The sequence below is a fragment of the Callorhinchus milii genome, unplaced genomic scaffold (genome assembly GCF_018977255.1).
Source record: "Callorhinchus milii isolate IMCB2004 unplaced genomic scaffold, IMCB_Cmil_1.0 Scaffold1, whole genome shotgun sequence".
In the NCBI taxonomy this organism is placed as follows: Eukaryota; Metazoa; Chordata; class Chondrichthyes; order Chimaeriformes; family Callorhinchidae; genus Callorhinchus; species Callorhinchus milii.
In genome coordinates this window covers 105265363-105287290 of record NW_024704742.1, presented here as the reverse complement: position 1 = coordinate 105287290, position 21928 = coordinate 105265363, and the positions used below count along the sequence as shown (strand labels likewise).

The following is a 21928-nucleotide window of genomic DNA, read 5'->3' as shown; positions in this document are numbered from 1 at the left end:
TTTAAAATCGGTCGTCTCAATGTCTATCACACAGCACTGCCTGAAACACCACCTAGTCTGAGCCTGTAAAAATCACTTTGCCTTAAAATTTAAGACGGTCCAAAAAATTCATCGATCCAGTCTAAATTTGGAAGCCAGATTTTCCTCCCAAAATAAGCTAGCTTCCAAAGTTACACTGAATTTAACATTTTTCCACAATGCTGTGTGATCTTACAATTTGAGACAAAACGGTCATAGATGAGGTTGAATTTCAGGCCTGCTTCGCCTTCCCAGGCTCCAAAGAGAATGCCAGCGATTCATACCACTTCATTTCATCTCTACCTGCCACCAGCCACTGTGATTGATGACCACACTGAGTCCAGATAAAACCATATACACAGATATTTCATTCATTTTCAGACTCGACAGTCCCGATGAATTACAGCAGTATTTAGTGAGCTTCGATTTGTTGGTTCAGGAAACCATGTATCCACGCTTTGCGCAGAAAAAGGCTGAACTAGATCCAGATGTTGCAGTGCTAATAAAGCATTTACATTACTCACAGAAATAGCAATTGTTCACTAAAAGAATGATGGAGCCAGAATAAAAATTCATTCCATAGGAATTAAAAATTGATTTTGCCACTAACTTCAGATAATAATAATAATAATAATAATCCTTGCATTTGATATAGCGCTTTTCACGTCGGGAGGACGTCCCAAAGCGCTTCACAGAACACACTGTAAAGTGAATTGACTGTATATTTGTGGGCGAACGCGGCAGCCAAATTGCGCACAGCAATGTCCCACAAACAGTCGTAGATTGAAAATGACCAATTTATTATTGTTTTTGTTTTTGGAGGGATTATTATTAGGCGTGTGGAGTAAGGAAACATGCCCAAGGTTTCGCCCTCTGCCTGGAATTGAACTCAGGTCTCTCACTTGCAAAGCGAGTGCTCTAACCACTGAGCTACAGGACTCCAGATGTATTACAACTGAATAAAAGATAAGTTGTTTGTATGGCTGTTTATTTTCTTTGAAAGACTCCCGTAACTCACTTATGAAGTAAAAAAATCAATATCACATTCACCATTATTTATTATTCACGTACTTGGCAGACATCAGTGTAATACAAGTCCCCCTCACAAATCAGATGATATCTATAACCTACAAGTGACTTTGACCAGACGCCTTTATCATTTCCCATTTAGGATAAAAGACGTCCTTTGGCACCCACATTCACATCTGCTATACATTCTCACAAGTGAAGCAGCATAGTTAATGCGGCATATAATACAACATGTTAACGTCATGCAACTCTGCCCAGTATTTCGCAGTTTTTGATCTGTTAAAAGGAGAAATTTCAATACCAGAGTATTCTGCAATAAACACCTCCACTTTTCATTCATTGAAATGAATCAACAGTTAAAAGCTTCAAATTTAAATCGCACATTAAGAATGAGAATTAGTTATTGAGCAAGTAAACTGCTAATTATCAAAATAACTATTCAGCAATTTAAAGTTGCTCGCTATTAATTTAAATAAACTACTAACAGTGATCTACATGACAAGTGATAACATCAGATAGAACTTCAGTTATTGAACAGCAACCAGATTGCCCTTCAATTTCAGAATACTCCATTAGCAATTTTTTAAGGCTATTTGCACTTTCATCCCTCACCAAACAATGCCAAAAAATAGGCCATTTGAGTCTCAAAGAAGTTCAGCTCCTCAATCTGCTAGCATTTACGGCAGAAATCTGCAGAACTCCAAACATTCCCACTGTACCTTGAAGAGGTCTCGCGGTGGAAGCTCAGGTCAGAGTAACATTGTTTAAATGCAAAGCAGACAGAAAGCTGAAACAAAACCGCACTCACCTGGTCATACAGGTGGCTTTTGTAACATTATTGTTGTATAAGGATTATAGGTGCAAGAAAAGAATTCTAAAAATCATCATCAGTGCTTCAGCTCCCAGTTTTGAAAATCATTTCATGGCTCCATGGGCAACACATCCACATACTTGGCAGCAGGTAATTTTTCATTCAAGCAGGCCAAAGTTTTCATCTCACTTGTAAGAATCGGTCCATGAAATAGGACATTATTTTATGCAGTTACTTTAAGCCTGAGAAGTAAATCAACTGGCATATTTAATGCTCATCTGTTACCTCTCCGAATGGATAAGTACAAATTGAAAACTCTGTGGACTCTGGGCCCAAATTGCATGTAGGAATGAAACATAAAATAGTCCAAATGTGCATCCTTAATACAATGTGACTGGTTGTGCAAAGTACTTGCAAATAAGCTTTCCTGTTAATGAAATAAACAAGAATCATGATCATCTCTTAAGGAGTGCCTGGTTCCTAACACTGTACAATCGGGACATATACTATGATAAAGAAGCAAACCACCAAAACACCATCATAGCCAAAATCATTAGCTTTATCCAAAAAATATTAATTATTTCATAAAAAAGCATTGAATTAACTGGATTATTAACTGTAAATATAAAAATATTCCTCCAGAATATATTTGGAGGTTATCCCTCAGCACCAAGGCACTGTGCTCAGCCAATTTCCCATTTGCTTTATATCTGACCTACCAATTTGTTTTCCTGCATGTAGATTTTCTGCAGCCTCCGGCAGCCTTTTGCTAGAGCAACCATTCCTTCATCTGTGATCTTGTAGCATTGGCCGAAGTGAATATCCATGACGTCTGGGCAGTTTTCTCCCAACTGTAACGACCAAAAATACATGAGAATAAACTTCTGCAAGTAAGTTTTTCAAACTCTACAACAAGGGGCAATGATAAAGATGCCAATCTATGGAAAACTAATAAAGTGGTTTAAGAAAACTATCAATACACGTGCCACTGTTTCACTCATGATTTAAAATGTCTACCATTGAATTTCACAATCCTCACGCCAAAATCTTCCTCTGATTTCAAAAATATATGAATTTAGCTATCTGAAGGGTTCTCCAATGCGTACAACATGGATTAAACAGTTTCATAAACATGGTAGGGATAAAATAGCCATCCTGACCAACTATGTGCAACCTCCACACACTGGTGAGTTACATTCACTGAATACAACAGTGAAGTTAAATTGATAACCAATGGTGAAAAACAGAGTACAGTTTCTATCACCCATTTTCCACAAGCAGATGAGTATCTCATTTCCTCTAGATCTGATTATGACGGATAGAATTTCGCTCCATAATACAATGGTGGTGCTGTGAGCAGTTTATATGAATGAATATTCATTTATATTTTCAGTGAGCATGAAAGGAATCACAGCTTCAATTTTCTTCTCCTTTCTGACCATGGGGTTGCTTATAACCGCTACTATTTTGCAAAATTTCACAAATGGACAGATTCCGGTAAAGTCAGCTGAAGTTCAATATTTCGTCCTAATTCTCAACCACCTACAGTACAACACACAGCTGTTCAGAGTACAGTTCAGTACACAGACCAAAAGGTCTAAATGGTAAAGGCCATCCCATTGATGGCCAGATTTTTTACAGTCTTCTTCATTTCACTGTTTTATTATATACAGGAGTAAATCAAACTTACTAGATACTGCTAATGTGGTCAAAATATCTCAGTACATTTGCCGACCTTATTAGAGAGCTTCATTTACAGTATTTCACAAACCAACATCTGACCAAATTTTAAAATACATTCATAGTATTACAACACAATATATATTTATATTGCACTTTTCGCATCAGGAGGGCATATCAAAGCACTTTAAGACATCCTCCTTTTGAAATGTATTACAGGTTCTGACTATCACTCCTCTTTGCTAGAACAAACCTTTCACTTGCGTTAGTGCTTGGTTGAGAACACTACAATGAGTGGCCATAAAAGGTGATTGAGGCCAGGTCACTGGAAACTTTAAGAAAACAGCTTGATGCTGTGATTGGAAAATGGTAGGGTGGGTGTCCTAGAAGGATGAGATTAAATGAGCAGAAGCGCTTTTTTCATCCAAACCAATCTTAATCTAGTGACAAGGTGGCTAAACAGTGTCCTGGACATGCAGGAGTTCAACCAGAATCCAGTGTCCCAAAGTCCAGTGTTTAACCGGTGTCTACTACAGCCAAAAATAAAGAGAAGTTTGTTCAAAATATTTATTTTAAAGATCTTTGCACATGCAGCAAATCACAGTGCTGTTTTTGTGTTTTAATGGTGTAAAGTAGCATTGAAAATGGAAAGGTGCACAGCAGTTAATCTTCATTCTAGCAGCACTATGTTCAAAATTCAGAAGGTAGTATTTTGGTTTCAGAAAAGCTGTTCCAACCAAGAACAACCTACCTGCACTGTAAGGCTATGTAGCACCGCAGGTAATGCTCCACTCGTGTTTTTTTATTTAAAACTCACAATCTGAGCATCAGCCAAAAGTAATTTTTGAAATGTGATAACCTGCATTTAAAATATCTGCGTGGATTCGAGCCTGGTGGCTAGTTCACTGGGCTCAAGTAATAGGTCACGAACAAGATCCAAAATAGCCAGAAGGAACAAACACAAATCAATCAAACAGATGTGTCAGTGCAGTCAATTACAACCAAAAGAGTGAGTATTGAAGAGAACGCACATGGCTGAAAAACTAAGTGCAGTAGCTGCAGAGTAAGTAGCATGGTTTATGAATAAATAGGACATGAAATAGGTCAATGAAGTAATCAATAAACCATGGGTAATGGTGAAGGGTCCAACTGGATAAAGGAGCATAATAATAATCATTGCATTTGATATAGCGCCTTTCACTTTAAGAGGATGTACGTCTCAAAGCACTTCACTGTATTCACTGTGAAGTGTAGTGACGGTGTGTTTTGTAAGTGAATGTGGTAGCCAAATTGCACAGAGCAATGTCCCACAAATATACAAAATGTATAGTATCAAGGCTAAGCTGGGGGAGGGGGGAAAAACAGAACAAATTGCACTGGAGTTGGGAAAATATGAACTTTCGTGCTGCATACTGCTTTTGTGAAGCTCTGTCAATTGGTAAGGGCTTTGAGGCGTCCTCCCAACGTGAAAGGCGCTATGTAAATGTAATTTGTATTGTAACTGTGTGATACAAACCAGGAAAGGTTCAAGTTCCAGTCTATACTGTTAGTTCACTTCAGCCAGAGTGCAGTCAGAACGCTAAAGTTGTCCTCAGTGGTTGGTGTCGGGAGTATAGATATGCAATATACTCAATCTTCCTCACGAGTAAAGAGATGGATCAGACTCAGCTGTGATGGCCCACCCTCCTTGATTGAAATAACCCATCAATAATTACAGTCAAATCTCACACACGAACAATGGCTGATTGGATGAAATACCAGAAGGAACCCAGCACCTGTAGCACCAGAACCCAGGCAAATTACCAATGCCTTCAGGAAAAAATGGTCACAATGTCTGCATTGCTCTTAGTTGCTGAAGCACATGGTTGTGTTCGAGTGGATCAGAGGAGACTGGATTATTTGAGTGAAAAGCAAAAAAGTGCATTAAAAAATCAAGAGAAAGCATCTGCCGTTACACAGGAGCACAGATAGGTCAGACGATAGAACAGTCGTCACTTTCTCACTCTCCAGTCGTGGTGCAAAGAAAAAATACGCAATAACTCAAAGAACAAAAACAGGGGCAGGATGAAATGGTGCAAATGCTGACTCAGTGCTTTAATTCAGGAAGGTCACACAAAAATACTGGAATTGACACAGAAATCTTGTTATGTTTTAATGCAAGCACTTGCTCCTTCTACTTCTAATAATCCTTGCATTTGATATAGCGCCTCATCACATCATTGACGTCTCAAAGCGCTTCACAGAATATATTGTCAAATTAATTGATTGTGTTTTTGTGGGAGAAACATGGCAGCCAATCGCGCACAACAGTGTCCCACAGTCGTGATTGAGTAAACCATTTTTTTATGTTCTTTAAGAGAGATTATTATCCCCAGAAAGCAATCCCCCAATCGACTAACAATCAGGTTCCTATTTACTGCTAGGTAAACAGAGGCGAGGGGAATGAGAAAACTTGCCTAAGGTTTCGTCCTGCCCGGGAATTGAACCCGAGTCTACTTGTTTGCGAGGCAAGTTCTCTAACCACTGTGCTGGGAGACTAACAGCCTCTCCAACCTTCAACACTGGTTGTACTTTCCTGGGTACTGTTCAGGTACTTCTTAAAAACCTGCTTCTCAGGAACTTCATCACAAGAATTGCTTTGGTTGCAAGATAAACTCTCTGATCTTTCAGCAGTTTCCCCCACTGACATTATTTAACCTTTTCAAACACGTATCCATCTCGTCCTCACCTCATGTTCAGAAGCAGCTCTGTTAATAAATGTATCTACGAGCATGAACTGTATCTCCCAGCTCCCGATGCATCGAATTCAGTGTTAGAAATTCCAGTACCACCTCTGAGCACTGTAGGGAAAAGCCATGAATTATGCTGCTTTATTTTGCTCGTGTAGCCTTTCAAACAAAATAATGGTTTGCTTTTTTCTTTTAGAAAATATAGTGCAGGGATCACTAATAAATAGTGCTCAGTTACATCACGAAATACTATTTACCGGGACATTAGGTTCCACTTCCTAAATTTATGAAGCAAGCAATCAATTTTAAAAGGTTATGCAAGTGAAAATACAGCACAATTTACCTCCCGAAACTACCTATCCTGAAGTGAAGCAACAGTCTCTTCAATTACAAATCAACCCATCCTGATCTTAGAGTTGCAGTACTGTACCACTTGTGACCTGTGTGCAGGTCCTGAACCCATTTATCACACGAATGAGGGATAAAAAGTGCAGTACGGAAAGCAGCCTGCACAGAAACTGATAATGAGCGTAGCTGCAGGGAGACTGCATCAATCACACACAAACACTGTCTGCACTGCTAGACACCAACCTGGAAAAGCAGGTGGTCTCAGGGGAGGGCTGCAACAAAACAAAAGAGAAATGACAAGAGAAATTTGTAACTGCTTGTTTGCAAAGAAAGGAGGAGATGAACGAAAGAAAAGGAAACATCAAAACATTCAATAAAATGTACAGATAAAAATAAATTGGCAGCGGGGCGGGGAGAAGGGAGGATGGGAAGAGAAGAACAGGCGCAATTGCAGCTTTGGGTTGCTATCCAATGATTCCTGCTGAAAGTCCATCTGCTTGGAATTTAGGCCTGACATATTCCTTCCATCATCCAACAGCCTTTCATCATTGGCTATCTCGGCTCACACGCTTAGAATTGCCACCTGAATGAGGTGATAGATGGTGGACAGAGTCCATGGAACAGTGGCCCAACACAAGCCACCCCACCCCCATTAAATAAAAAAAGCACCAAAACGGTTGCTTCTAACCAGACACCTATTCATAAAAAAAGCTATGCATGGGCAGGTTGATCCAACAGCAAACTGGCAAATATTAATTTGTTTTTGGTATTTCCAAACATGGGACTCACTGGTTTATGAAATACCACCAACTTCAGTTTCTTAATACCTTTATTAGGAAGCTGAAATTGTAAAATTTACAAATAATGCATTCTGCCCATATTATTGCAGAATATTACACATACCAACTTCAAGGTCTGTGAATACACAAACAAGTAGAGAATTATTCGCCCACTGCCCACTCCCTCTCCCAGGAGTCCTAATTTAAGTACCGTAGCTCGATAATTTGGCTCAGAAAGTTAGGCCAAAAGACCTGAGAAAAATGAAGGCCCTTGATGCGGAACTGCACAAATTCAATTCAGAAATGTCAGCATACTGCCTGTCAGGCGTGCAGATTCCTGAAAGATTTCATTTAACTCCCAAAACTGCATGGTGGGAATCTCATGAAGTTTTCAAATCTAATACATTTGTAGTGCGGAAACTCAGTTTACTTTAGTATCAGGAATATGTTTAAATCAAAAGTGAGCGTAAGTGGATTTTCCAACAGAAGTGCTGAAATTGCAATCGTGACCACTCGTTCATCATAAATCCAATGATTCAAAGTCCAAAGAAAACAGTATGTAGAAAGAGCCTGCAGCTTGTATTCATCCTCGCAGTTCTATTTTGCTGGAGACCCATAGCATAGTGGTTATCCTGCTCACCTCGCACGCGAGAGGACACAGGTTTGATTCCCAGTGAAGCAAAACCTTAGGCAAGTTTCGTTACTCCACAAGCCTCTGATTACCTAGCAGTAAGTAGGAACCTGGTTGTTAGTCAATTGGTGGATCGCTCTCTGGGGGTAATAATCCCTTGAGAAAAAAAATCTACGACTGTTTGTGGGTCACTTCCGTGCATCATTACAAAATACACAGTCAATCCACGTTTCAACATATATTCTACGGAAAAATTTGAGTTGAGGTGTAGATCAGCCATGATCTATTAGAATGACAGAACAAGCTCGAGGGACTGAAGGGCCTACTCCTGTTCCTATGTACACTCTTTCCTCCTTCAAGGCCGGTCTCAAGACCTTTCTCTTTGTCCGTGCCTTCAGCTCCCCTCTCGACTCTCTACCCCCTCCTCGCTCCCTCCCTTCCCTCCCCTCACCCTGACCATTTCCCCCCTGCTCGGGTCCTGACCCAACTGTACAGTGCCTTGGGACGTCCTCCCGACGTGAAAGGCGCTCTATAAATGGAATCTTGTTGTTGTTGAGGCATCTCAATGATGTGATAAGGCACTATATCAAATGCAAGGATTGTCATTAAGTGTTCCGAGACACTGCCACACGTAAAGAGCGCAATATAAATGCAAGTTGTTTTTGTTATCGTTAGTCCGAGCAGAAAATGATAGTCTGTTAAGAATGCCCAATGGCTCCTCATGGCATCGGTAGTAGATTGGAACCTTGACTACGTCAAAACTTGCACTTAGATATCTCACAGAGAGAGAAAAAAAATGTAATGAAGACTGTATTTTGGCGCATAAACAGCAAGTGCAAATAATTTATCGATGGAACTATCGATTAAATGGGTTCCGAGTGTAATGACAAATAATTAGAATAAAGTTGTCCCACAAAATGAATTCCAGTTCTCCATCAGCACGTTCTCTTTTAGTCCCAAATTTTCATTCATCCCCATTGCGGATACATTATTCAACCAGCCTTAAGTTTCACCGCTCACTGAAAGTACATAATCCATTAAGCAAGTACACTAATCTATAACAGCCAATTTAAAATTTCATAAAAATCAATGTAATATGAGAGAAAAAGGCCAAAGCTCCTACACGTGCCATTGGTCACTTGGGCGAGTTGATAAAAGCCATAAAAACAATACTGGGTTTGTAAAAGAGCTGATCTTCAATCTGATCAAGTTCAAGATAATTGTTCTCGAATTTAAGTCCCTCCATGGTCTCATCCACCCTACCTCCTTCAAATTATGGAGACCTGACGCTTAGTGGTTAGAACACTCACCTCGCAAGCAAGAGGAGCAGGGTTCAATTCCCAGCAGGGCGAAACATTGGGCATGAAAAGCGCAATATCAAATGCAAGGATTATTATTATTATATTTTGCTACGTGAAGGGTGCCATATAAATGCAAGTAGTTGTTGTAATTCATTTTCACTCTGGAATAACCTCATTGAAAATAGTTACATTCCAAAAATTCCTCAAGTTATCTTTTCTATGTCCATGGTTTTCACATAACTCATTATTAAGGTTTTAGACTATTTGTTCATTAAGAGATCTTTAATAAGTTTAATAACTGAATAACTAACGTAGATTTATTATTTGAAAGATGTGAGTCACAAAATAATCTATATACATAATAGGTGATATTACAGTGGACACATTGCTCTACACAGCAACAAGATATTATCAGTGGAGATGAAATGATGACCAGCACTGATACACTCCTTCCCACATCGTAAATGAGATCGTTGCTGCTTTTGTTGGCGAAGACGATACTTTTCTAATTAATATGGACAATGCTGTATACACACAGACTTTTTTAAATTAGGTAAGCAGGGTACATCCCTCTGGGGAAATACTGCACTTACATTCGGACTCAGGAATTCTCAGTCTGGTTCAGATGCTCATGAATATGATGATGGGTTTCCACATGTACCAGTGACCAAAAGAAATATAATAAACCTTGGTGTTACCATCAGACATGTTTGGGAATTGACGTTGGCAAATAAAGTAATTTTCGTCTCTTGGTGTTCACGACTTTCACATAACACATTATTACGATTTTACACTATTTTCTTATTAAGAGTTTTTTTTAGTTCAATAATTCAATAACTAACTTAGACGTGATATCTTAAGGTCACAGGTTACAAAAATAATGTCTAAGCATTCGAGCTGAAGTCTGTCTGCGAGCAATTCCAACACACATACATCCCCCGCTGTATCCATTCACCATTGGCTGGTGGCCTTTCAGCCGCACGCACCTGCGCAGGCTCTGGAGCTCTATTCCCAGCTCCCTCCGACTGCCTCCCTCCCTCTTTCCAAGACATCTCAAAAGAGTAGTTATTTGACTGTTCTTTGTCATCCTAACCCTCCTCACACCCTCAACTCACACCCTCACCTCCAGTACACAGCCAGAATTGTCAGGTTCTTTGGGACATCCTCTTGATGTGAAAGGCACTATATAAGTATAAGTTGTATTTGTATTGTATTATACTGTATTGCATACAGTACTTTGCGTGTAAATAACTTGTGTAAATACAAAGCACTTCTCAAAAATCATGTGGACTACTGAATAGCGTAAAAAGATTTCAGGAAGTTAATCAAATAACATAAAGGTTTTTTTTAGAGGGTTTGATTGAAGGGAGAGAAGGGGTTAAAAGTGAAGGGATTGGGAGAGACTTCCAGAGAGAAATGACATATTGCCTGAAGTTCGCTTTACTCACCCATCCTCAATTCATCCACATTCTTTTCCAAATTGATCTTGATTTACTCTGAGGCTCTCTTTGCGATCTATTTTTGTGTCATTGAATGTTGCAGAACTGTTACGCTTTTGGAAATCAAATTAAATTCCTGGCAGATTCTTGCTTTTCCCCAAAGACTAACAACATGGTTGGGTGATGGGGTTAGACACATGTGGCACATAACTAGTTCTGAGTCTCACACAGACTGAAATTACTGGACTCTCAAATAGTCCAGACATGCTGGAGCTCTAAAACATCTCAAGACAATAATGAATTCTAAACACAATTTTTTTTTAACAAAAGAATTAAACCAAAAAGAGGAAACGTCTTTGTTGTTGATTGCAACATATAAAATGATCTCACAAGATTATACATATTATATATAAAGAAATGCCATATCATTTTTAAGGCGCATCTTAAATTAGCTGTAGACTCCTATGATTCTATGAAAGTCAGCCCATTTTAATTTCTCTAACAGAAGATATTAGATTACCTGTCTGACATACGTGCTACATTTTTTCCTGAGCAAAGAAAACAGCAGAAGATGTGTCACATTATTTATCTGTTACATGATGTGAGCCTACTGCAATGCAGTCTGACAAATAATAATAATCCTTGCATTTGATATAGCGCTTTTCACGTCTTCTAGACATCCCAAAGCGCTTCACAGAATGTACTGTAAAGTGAATTGACTGTATATTTGTGGGCGAACGCGGCAGCCAGTTGTGCACAGCAATGTCCCATAAACAGTCGTAGATTGAAAATGACCAATTTACTATTGTTTTTTGTTTTCGAGGGATTATTATTAGGCTCTGTGTGGAGTAAGGAAACTTGCCCAAGGTTTCGCCCTCTGCCTGGAATTGAACTCAGGTCTCTCGCTTGCAAAGCGAGTGCTCTAACCACTGAGCTACAGCACTCCACAATAATCAGATTCCCAAATTCCAAAACTATCACCATTTATGCAGGATCACTTTTTACTGTTAATTTGCAAATTTGGAAAAAATTGGGTGATATTCTGTAATGTGTGAATTATTCAGTTAAATTTGTGTGAACAAATATAAATCATACTTTACTATCTATTATTCTATCTATTTACATTTTGACAGCCACCACTACAATCTTCTTCAATGAATATTTTCCATGGTTTTAATTGAGGTAGATAATTTACTCTGTATAAAGTGAGATTGTTAAATCTTTGTTTAACTCTGAGGCACATATAAACTGAAGCGTGATAATATTGTTTTCTTAATAATCTCAAAAGGCTACAGATACAAAATGAAAAATAATGCCACAGTATGTTCTCTTTTACTTAGCAGATAACCAGAACAATGGAACAAAAATAGAGAGAGCTTGGAAAACTCAGCAGATCAGGCAGCATCTATGGAGAAAGGAAAGTGAGTCAACGTTTCGGGTCCACGACCCTTCATCAGAACTGACCAAGGGTGGCCTCCCAAGAAAGACATGCAGGTGGCTAGAGCCAGCTGAGCAAAGGAGGAACAGGCTGTAAGGAGATCAGAGAAGTAGGGAGGTGCCGGGAAATTAAGTGATTTGTATGTGTGTGAGAAACTTAAAATTATCTGTTCTGCAACAGCAACCTAGTGAAACCTAGCAAGGACTGGGGTGATGGGGATGCGTAGTTTGGTGCAGGTGAGGACACGGACAGTGGAGTTTTGAATTGATTGGATTTTATGAATGGTGGAGCTGGGGAGACTGGGGAGGAAGGTGTTGGAAAAATCGAAGCAGGAGATAATGAATGCATGGATGAGGTTTTCAGCTGCCTTGGGTATGAGATCTGGTTGGAGGTGGTGATATGGCGGGGGTGGAGTACAGTGGTCCTGGTCAGGGACGAGATATGGGGAAGCAAGAATAACTGGGTATCAAACCTGATGCCCATTGCTATGCTTGAGCATATCAAAACCGGCCCATGGAGATGTTAGAAACATTATACAGAAAATGGTTTAAAAATGAAAACACACCGATTCACACATGTCAGCTATGTTATTTTTAATGAACACAACTTTATTGGGTCACAACGCTGAAAAAAGCTTTCAGTCTTGCACAAGGGTTTATCTTAGTCCAGATTTCAGGTTCTAGGGAGAGAAAATCATCAACCAACACTCCTGCTTCAGATTTTACTGACCTCTTGATGTTGGGTGAGGGCAGAATTCCACTACGATAGTCCTTTCCTTCCCCCAACATTGCAAAATGCACAAGTTGACACCAAAGCAGCAATCAAACCAGGAGTCTTTTGTACTGCTTGAGGGGCCAAAGTACTCAGATTTGATAGTTTGTCTGATAAGTTAGCTGATCTGAGCCAGATCATTGCTTTTCAATTCCTCTCTGAAATCACCCATTGAAATGGGTGATGTGAGCAATGAAAAACTAACTACCCACTGGTGTGTTTGTGGATGCACTTCTAAAGTTGGGATAAAGTCACACTGTTGGACAGAGTAAATGGAGTTCTACTCTGCAGCGGTGTTTGCTTAATATTGACGATGGGTGCCTAAAACAGGGGACGTGTCCATCTCCCCAGCACTGAAATCATTCACCTTGATGAAAAAATGTGGCATCATAGTTATGCTGGTTGAGTAAATATCCTTTCACACGTACAGCATGACTCGAGTGAATTCTTGTTTCTAGGAATTGCGTCTCACAATAACTAGTAAAGTGCAGCTGCACCTTTCAGTTCACTCACTGACTCAGGACTTCGATTCAAATCAAATTTTGAAAAGGCGAAAATAATCCTGTTGAACAAATAGTCTCAGGAAGGATATTCTACATTATTGTCAGCTGGTACGTCTGAAAAACCATAACAGAGCAGATCATCTCGAGAGTAAAAGTGACCTTTTCAGTGAAGCGCATTTAAGTTGATAGTTTTACTTGGTCAGCAACAACCTTCACAACTGATGACCTGAAATATTCCCTCACTTAAGGATGACAGATGCACATTATGAATATATCAGAAGAAAGTTTTAATGGAATTATTATTACCAAGTCAAAGATTAAAAGCATAAGCACCCTCAATAAAATAAATCGGATTGTATCATCAGAATCTGAATTAAGAATGCTTCTTTAACACAAGCCAGTCTTTTCATGAAAAGATGTTCAGCTAAGATGTTAATGCAAAGAAAATTCACACAGCAAAAATTTCAATTTTAAAAACTATAAAGTACAACTTAATCTTCCAATTCACAGAGATACAGATGAACAACCCACTTAATCCATTTGATATTTAAAAATAAACTGTACAGGACATAACTCCATGTATCCTGTAGCGTATTGGTAGCACATTCGACTCATAAGCGAGAGGTCCCGGGTTCAATTCTTGGGCAGGGCGAAATCTTCGGCAAGTTTCCTTACTCCACACACCTCTATTTACTTAGCAGTAAGTAAGAACCCGATTGTTGGTCAATGGGCAGATCATTTTCCAGGGTAATAATCCCTTTAAAAAATATTATATTAATTTGGTCACTCAATCCACGACTGTTTGTGGGACACAACTGTGTGCAATTGGCTGCCGCGTTTCACCTACAAAATACACAGTCTATTCACTTTACAGTGTATTCTGTGAAATGTCTCAATGATGTGATAAGGCACAATATGAAATGCAAGTAAGTAACCTGCAGACAACAAGACATTTTATGATGGGTTATTTATGTGACTGGGGACATCTTTGGCCAATTAACAAAATCTCGACCAGAGGACAGTCCCAGTTCTAGATTATGGACACGAGATCACAAATACATTTAACTAGTTTAATATTAGCCAGACCATTTTTATAGCACATATATACAAGGATTTGCTGGCTTCGAGAACCAAAAGATCATTCCTTCACCGGGTTCCTCCCTCGCCTTGAAGAGCTGAGATTTCTCTTTTCATAACATTTCTAAAAATCCTTACCAGAAGAAACTGGAAGTACTTATGTAATACATTTTGCCAGCATATACTGTAAACACTCAGAAGTTTCAACATGATAAGGCGCTATACAAATGCAAGTTCATTCTTCTTCCTTTGCAGTTCTTCACTCCACTCAAGAGTACCATTCTCCTTTAAAAAACAAAAAAGAATGTTCCTCAACATTAAGCTATCCCATCACTCAATGTCATTTGCCCCGAGTACACTATCCTCACCTCTATGACCTGCCAATTTTCATGTTAGCTCGATCACCTTTTCATAAATCATGCAAGCCCCCTCCCCCACTCTTCGAAGGACTGATTATCCTGTGGAGAAACTGTAATTATTGAGTCTGCTCGGAAATTTTTCAGAAGTTTAACCTTAATTATATCTAGAATAATGATGCTCCCCTCCGGAAGGGTCCAGGCTGACATTCTAACCAGCTTTTTTCCAGTTTCTTTCTTCTTGCACTCAAGGGTTCAGTTAAATATAATTACTGTCTAAGATATCTTTGATGATTTGTTTCGTAACATCACCAATTTTTAGTGTATCTTTTCCTTTACTTCAGTTGGAAAGCTTGGCGACACCCACTTCCCTTTAAGATCACCTCAACATCACTCCTTCTCTTGAAGTTCACCATTTCGACTCGACCGTGCTCCCTACGCAAATGCCAGGACAGCCCAGAATACATCTTCAACCCAATTCCCAATCTTAGCATTGAAGCCTGGATTTCACATCTTATTTCATATTATAACATCTACCAACTGTGCCCAGGTCTTCATTTCCCTTCCCCCATCTCCACCACCAATTATTATGGTTCTCACTGCTTTGTCATTAACAGAATGATAGAATGTTACATATTGCAAAACAGGTCTGCACATTTGCAGGTTTTTTTTGCCTATGTATCACTTGATCTAATCCTGTTGCCCACTTACCATACCCTTTAATATTACTCTTTTTCAAGTATTTGATTCCCTTTCAAACAAACTTCTGGACTCTGCTTCAACAAAGGTTTGTAGCATTAAATTCCACATTCTACCCATCAACCCCAAACAAAAATAATTCTGTCCTTGTTAATTCCCTTTGTGATTACTCATCCCCTCAGTCAAGCTTGGCCTTCAAGAGATCTTCACTATCTTTGTACTTGTCTACCTCTGCTCTAATGTACTTATCACAAGTCATTCTCTTGGCCAAATAACAGAGATCAATCCTCTCCAATGTTCGCAAATCCAGTCTTATGATTAAACGTTTCTGATCTAATGACAGATAACAGGTTCGTTTTTATTAAATTTACTTGCACTGCCCCCCACTGTTTACAGGGATATTAAACTGTCATCTGTAACAAATTATCTCCTGTATAATCAATCAAATGAATATATCACCAAAGGGAAGCTGGGGCACAAAGCTCTGCTGATGTTGAAACCTGTCTCATTGTCAAACCTTTTCCAAACTCGTCTGAATGATGGTGACAACACCCTCCTGTTGGACATGGACATTGAATTCAAACCAGTTGCTGAGGTCACTTTCAACATCTATTGTGACCGTATAACACGTATATAATTCAAATGACAAATGTTCCATCGATACCTAATGTCAAAACCGTGAATGAAGCTTATAAATTTACCATGTACTGAATTTCCACTCCTCGCTCTCTTATCCAATAATATATCAGGCTTATATTTTATCTTCCATACCTAAAACCAGCATCCGGTGTGCCAAAAGCTTCCTCAGCTCAATTAGCTTCCCTGTCTGCTACTGTAACATGGATGAAACACAATTCTGAGGCCAAAATTAAAACCTCATCTTGACTACCCTCAAAAGGTGAGCACTGCCAATTTTAATTGGATTCAAGTGTGTGAAGAGGAAGCAATGGCCTGGAGCAGAGTCCTTCCAATCCCACTCAATGATGCCAACCAAGTCAACCACAGATCAGTGCTGACATCTTTTGTAAAACTAGAATATCCCAACCTTCTGTGAGAATAAAAATAATAGAAAGATCTAACATTCAAAAAGAGAAACTTACAAATGGGAAGGGATCAGCAGCAGAGAATTTCAAAAAAAAATTTTTTTAATCTTTATTGTTCCTCTCCACATCTCAGAAACCATTTTCTGACCTCAGTGAATTTTAAAATTCAGAATTTTCTATGAGCTCCTGTGCTCTGATCTTCTTGCCTTACACAGCATCCCAGAATAACAAAGCACAAAAATCAGGATGAGTGTGTAAACGCAGAGAATACCCATATGGGGGATGTGAGAATACATCAAAATCAAAATCCTTTTTGGGAAATATTTCTGCCATTCCAATGATTAAGTTGGTTAACTTTGCATAAATGAGAGATCAAATCTGAGACGCTGCCTGGACCATTATGGGACCTTGTTGCATGCGCTCTATATAAATGCAAATTGTTGTTGTTTGGCTCAACACCACATCAAACCTACACTGAAGTTTAAGTCTTCAAATTTCCCTAAGAAAGTACTAAAGATACAAAGCTCTGTATTTATTAAAATCATAAAATCATGAACAATCTCCATGTGAGAAACACCACAAAGGTGGACTTTGTGGAAGTCATTATTAAGTGCGAAACCCTGAGCTTCTCGAAGTTCAGCAAAGTGAATTGCCTAATTTGATATATTTACTACACAAGAGAGAGAATAAGTGTAGGATTATTATTCACACAATAATTCCTATGCTGTTAGGTTAATCACTTAAGAGCAAATGTGTTTTGTGTATTCATGTTAAGGGTCAACAATTTGCCAGTGCTCACAAAATTCAAAGCACGCATCAACAGGATTGTTGCTACACAATGTATTCTATGCACCGCACACCCAGTCAGTCTCCGATCCTAAAATCTGAACCAGTGTGGGAATTAGACTGTGTAGAAAACTTGTGACGCCAGCACCACCTTCTGGATTTGTTCTTCAGTACCTCTCAGAGAATAGGTTCAGGATGTTCCCACCACCCAGGAAAAGTAAATCCAAACTCCATCTTTACACCTCTTAGCTTCCCTTCTTTTGCACACAATGGCAACAATAATAATAATTTACAGTGTCTTTCACGTCGGGAGGACGTCTCAAAACGCTTTACTCAGATAACTGGCGGCTGTGCGTGACTGGGTGGGGGAGAGGAAAAGGGAAAGGTGGCGATAAGCCAAATCGGCAGCATCTCTTTCTAACGCAACTTTGTTCACTTACCTTTTTGAAAGAATTATTTCCCCCAGAAAAGCGATCCGCCAATTGACTAACAACCAGGTTCTTAGGAAATTTGCCTAACTTTTCGCCCTGCTGGGAATCGAACCCAGGTCTCTCGCTTGCAAGGCGAATGCTCTAACCGCTGAGCTACAGGACTCCACCATCATATGAAATTACTCAGCTTTATGCATTGAAATCATCATATTTGAGTGACAAAATAGAACAAAATAGCTAGAACAGTAGCCAACCTAATTGTGACAAAACAAGAAAATAACTGTCATTTGGATACGTGAACCACATGTCCAGCCTTTCACAAACTACGCAGAACTCTCTCCAGGTGGCTCTCTTCAGTTTATTTAACTACTTTTCTTCTGGTAAAAGGAGAGAAAGCTCTGGGAATACACACGCACCACACACGAAAATTGCCTTCACGCGTGTGGGCCCCCACCCCCCAGAGAGACCATTTGACAAAGCTCAGGAGTGCGAACCATAGCAAATTACCATCTTGCTACTTCCCCCCTCACCTCCCCCCCGCCAGCCGAAACAAGAATGTCAATGTCAATCATGCTCCCTATATCATGACGTCTCTAATTCAGAGAAGCTTTAGCCAGTCACCGACCTGCTGCGCACCAAACAGGATATTCATACACGTAAGTGTGTATGTGCACATTTAATTAGACAACAATCTCCGACTTTGGCAGTCTACCCTCATGAGTACTGGGGTCAAGGATTGAACCCGAGACCTTTCCTGTCTGTGCATCTTTAGGCCACACTGCACACATTTACACACTGAGCAACTTCCTCACTGAGCACATCCTCCAAAAATAAAGAAACTATTTGAACAAAACTCAGGCCTACAACTCTTGATAATCACAATGCTGCAACAGTTTAAAACATTTTTCTGCACATCTCAAGGTTGAACCCACCATTTAGTTGAATCGAAATGGTTTGTAGCCAAGTTCACCCAGGTAGAACTGAACGTTCCTGGAGAAAGGTCACTGATATATACTGTTGGGATATACTGGTGGGACCACATACTGTCGGCTCTCAATCTCAATCACACAGAAAACACTAGTAAAGCAACAAACTTTGTTTAAAAAGAATAAAAATGTGCCGACTATGCTTAAATTACAAACAAAAATAACACACAGGAACAGCGCACTATTGTTCCATGTATTGTCCAATTCCCTCATGATTCCTCCAACACATCTATCTTATCATCAACAACAACAAGATTACATTTGTATAGCGCCTTTCACGTCAGGAGGATGTCCCAAGGCAGTGTACAACATTTCAGACCCGAGCTGGGGTCAGGCGGAGAGAAGGGAGGGGAGGGTAAGGGGGATGACCGATGGCATGGTCGAAAAGGAGGGTCTTGAGGCGGGACTTGAAAGAGGCTAAGGAGGGGGTGAGGCGAAGTGACTGGGGGATTGAATTCCAGAGATTGGGGGCAAAGTGGCTGAAGGCTCTCCCGCCAATGTTGGGGTGGGTTGGGGGATGTGGAGCAGGCCGGAGCCGGCTGAGCGGAGTGAACGGGCAGGTTAGTAGGGGGTTAGGAGGTCGCAGAGGTAGGGTGGGGCGAGGCCATGGAGGGTTTTGTATGTGAGGACCAGGATCTTGAACTGGATCCTCTGAAGGATAGGGAGCCAATGGAGTCGGGCGAGAGTGGGGGTGATGGGGTCACGGAGTTTGGTGAGGGAGAGGACACGGGCTGCAGAGTTCTGGATTATCTATAGAAGGAGGAGTTGGGAAGGCTGACAAGCAGGGAGTTTGCATAGTCGAGCTGGAGGTGATGAAGGCATGAACAAGAGTTTCAGTGGCCTGAGGGGTGAGGTGGTGGCACAGTCGGACGATGTTACGGAGGTGAGCGAAGGCAGAGCGGGTCACGGCTTGAATATGAGGGAGAAAAGACAGTTGAGGGTCGAACAAGACACCCAGGTTCCTGACTGGCTGGTGAGTTGTAGTGTGCAACCATGGAGGCTGGCGGGAGCCAATCAGGAGGGCCTCAGTCTTGTTCATATTCAACTGTGGGAAATTTACCCTCATCCAGGACTTGATGTCCGACAGGCAGTCTGTCAGGACAGTAGTGGTCCTGGAGTTGAGGGTGGAGGCAGAGAGATAGAGTTGGGTGTCATCCGCATACATGTGGAAGTTGACCCCATGTCTGAGGATGATGTCACCAAGAGGAGCATATAGATATTAAAGAGAAATCTTTAATGATTCCTCGTTAAAGGTTCATGAATCATCATTCATGAACCTGCCAGTTCTTTTTTGAAACTTGTTATAGTTCCTTCTGAGCCTTTGTCTTCTCCTGTGTCAGGCTCCACAAGCCCTTCATCCCATCCTCACCCAACTCCAATGGCTCCCTATCCCCCAGCAGATGAAGTTCAGAATCCTCGTTCACACTTGTAAATCCCTCTATGGTCCCACCCCACCCTACTTCTGCACCTCCTTCAACCCTACTAACCTAGCCATTTCTTTCTCTCTGCTTCATGTCCCCTTCCTTATACAGGCGAGCTTTTAGCAATTCAGCTCCTTCTCGCTGGAACTCCTGCCCGGAGCTCCTCCGACTTGCTTCCTCCCGTCTTTCAAGGAATGTTTCAACATGTACCTCTTTGACCACACTTTTGGTCATCTTGCCCCACTGGGTATGTGCTTGGGGTACCCTCCCAACGTGAAAGGTGCTATCTAAATGTAAATTGCATTGTATTATATTGTATAGTGTCGTCACCAGTACTGTTAGTTTGTTCAATGTGCCCTATAAAAGAAAAAAATCATCCACTTCTTATTTTTGTTGATTTTGAAGCTATGCAAAATTATCAAGAAATAAAACAACAAAAAAATACAGTGCATTTGAATTCAAGAGATTGTTTGTGTGCCTTTGTTACACAAAAAGCCCCATCTCGGCTACATCCATAGTAAAGAGAAAACCCAATTCTACTACACTAACACAGTGACCCAAATGCCTCTTGCAGATGTTGTGGATAAAACCTGATAGACATGAAGCAAACTACCCAAGGAAATGGGGAAAAAAAAGACATATTGCTCTCCAGCCAGGGCTTACAAATCCATCTCACTCAGTCGAACCAAGATATCCTAGTCTCATATTCACAGATTTAAAGATTTACTGAGCAGCACTGTCTGTAGTTCATTTTATTCCAAGAAAAAAGGCAACAAAATATTGATCAAAAAAGGTACCAAGATAAATTACAAAAATAACACTTGCCTCTGTTGTATGTTACACTCTCAGATTTCTACCCATCATATCATTCTGCCAAGAGCACCTTCTACTGATTTTATAGGTTAAGTGTTTGATTATACCTGTCGTAGGGATTCATCTGTGAGTTGATCCTGGTTCCCCACGTGCACTTTCTGCAGGAAAGGGCAATGTGATGCAATCCCAATGAGAGAGTCATCACTCAGCTGTTTGCATCGATATGCTATATACTTGTGAAGTCCTGGGCTTTGCGATGCTATGGAATTCACTCCTGTATCCGAGATGTTTCGACAATCAGAAATATTAATTTGCATTGTGTTACGACTCTTCGCTGCAATCCTCGTTAGTATTTCATCATTGATCTGTCAAATAAGAATAAAATGACTTTACCAAGAAGCTCATATACAATTTTTTAAAGGCAACAATTGATTCCAGGAACACATCCAATCTTCATTAATATTACACTTTGATGTAAAGCTTAGAAATAAACTAGCCTTCATAAATCTACACCTCAAAATAAATGTCACAAAGCTAGTCATTTTATAGTGGAGCAGACATCTGTTTGTGTTTCAGTTTGGGCTTTTGGAAAATTACTGAATCAGCTTTTGACCTGCATCTGAACAATATTTAACTAAGAAAGTCAAGGTGGCAGCAAAGCAGGAAATTGAACACTATAAAGTAAATAAAAACAAATCAGCCGGAAAGCTGCACATCAACACCACAGTTCAATTTTCCAGCTTATCCATTCTCAGCATATTGGCGCATTTCAACCTTTGAATGGTAGGAAGTCTCTGTTTATACAAATGATTTGCTTGTGTGATCGGGAAGGCAGATGA

At 40.1% G+C, this 21928-nt stretch overlaps 1 protein-coding gene and 1 non-coding gene across 5 annotated transcripts in view; both read right to left on the bottom strand.

Moving 5' to 3' along the window:
• The window catches only part of fbxl17 (F-box and leucine-rich repeat protein 17), a 426982-nt gene that overhangs the window by 383434 nt on the left and 21620 nt on the right, over positions 1-21928 (bottom strand). For all 4 annotated transcript variants that reach the window (XM_042334038.1, XM_042334042.1, XM_042334045.1 and 1 more), the window contains 2 exons: positions 21197-21454; positions 2578-2709 (listed from right to left, as the gene is read on the bottom strand). In XM_042334038.1, the coding sequence (XP_042189972.1) occupies positions 2578-2709; positions 21197-21454 (390 nt within the window). The remainder of the gene's footprint in view (positions 1-2577; positions 2710-21196; positions 21455-21928) is intronic.
• trnaa-ugc lies at positions 17961-18032 on the bottom strand. The gene has a single exon. It is a non-coding gene; the product is annotated as a tRNA-Ala (tRNA).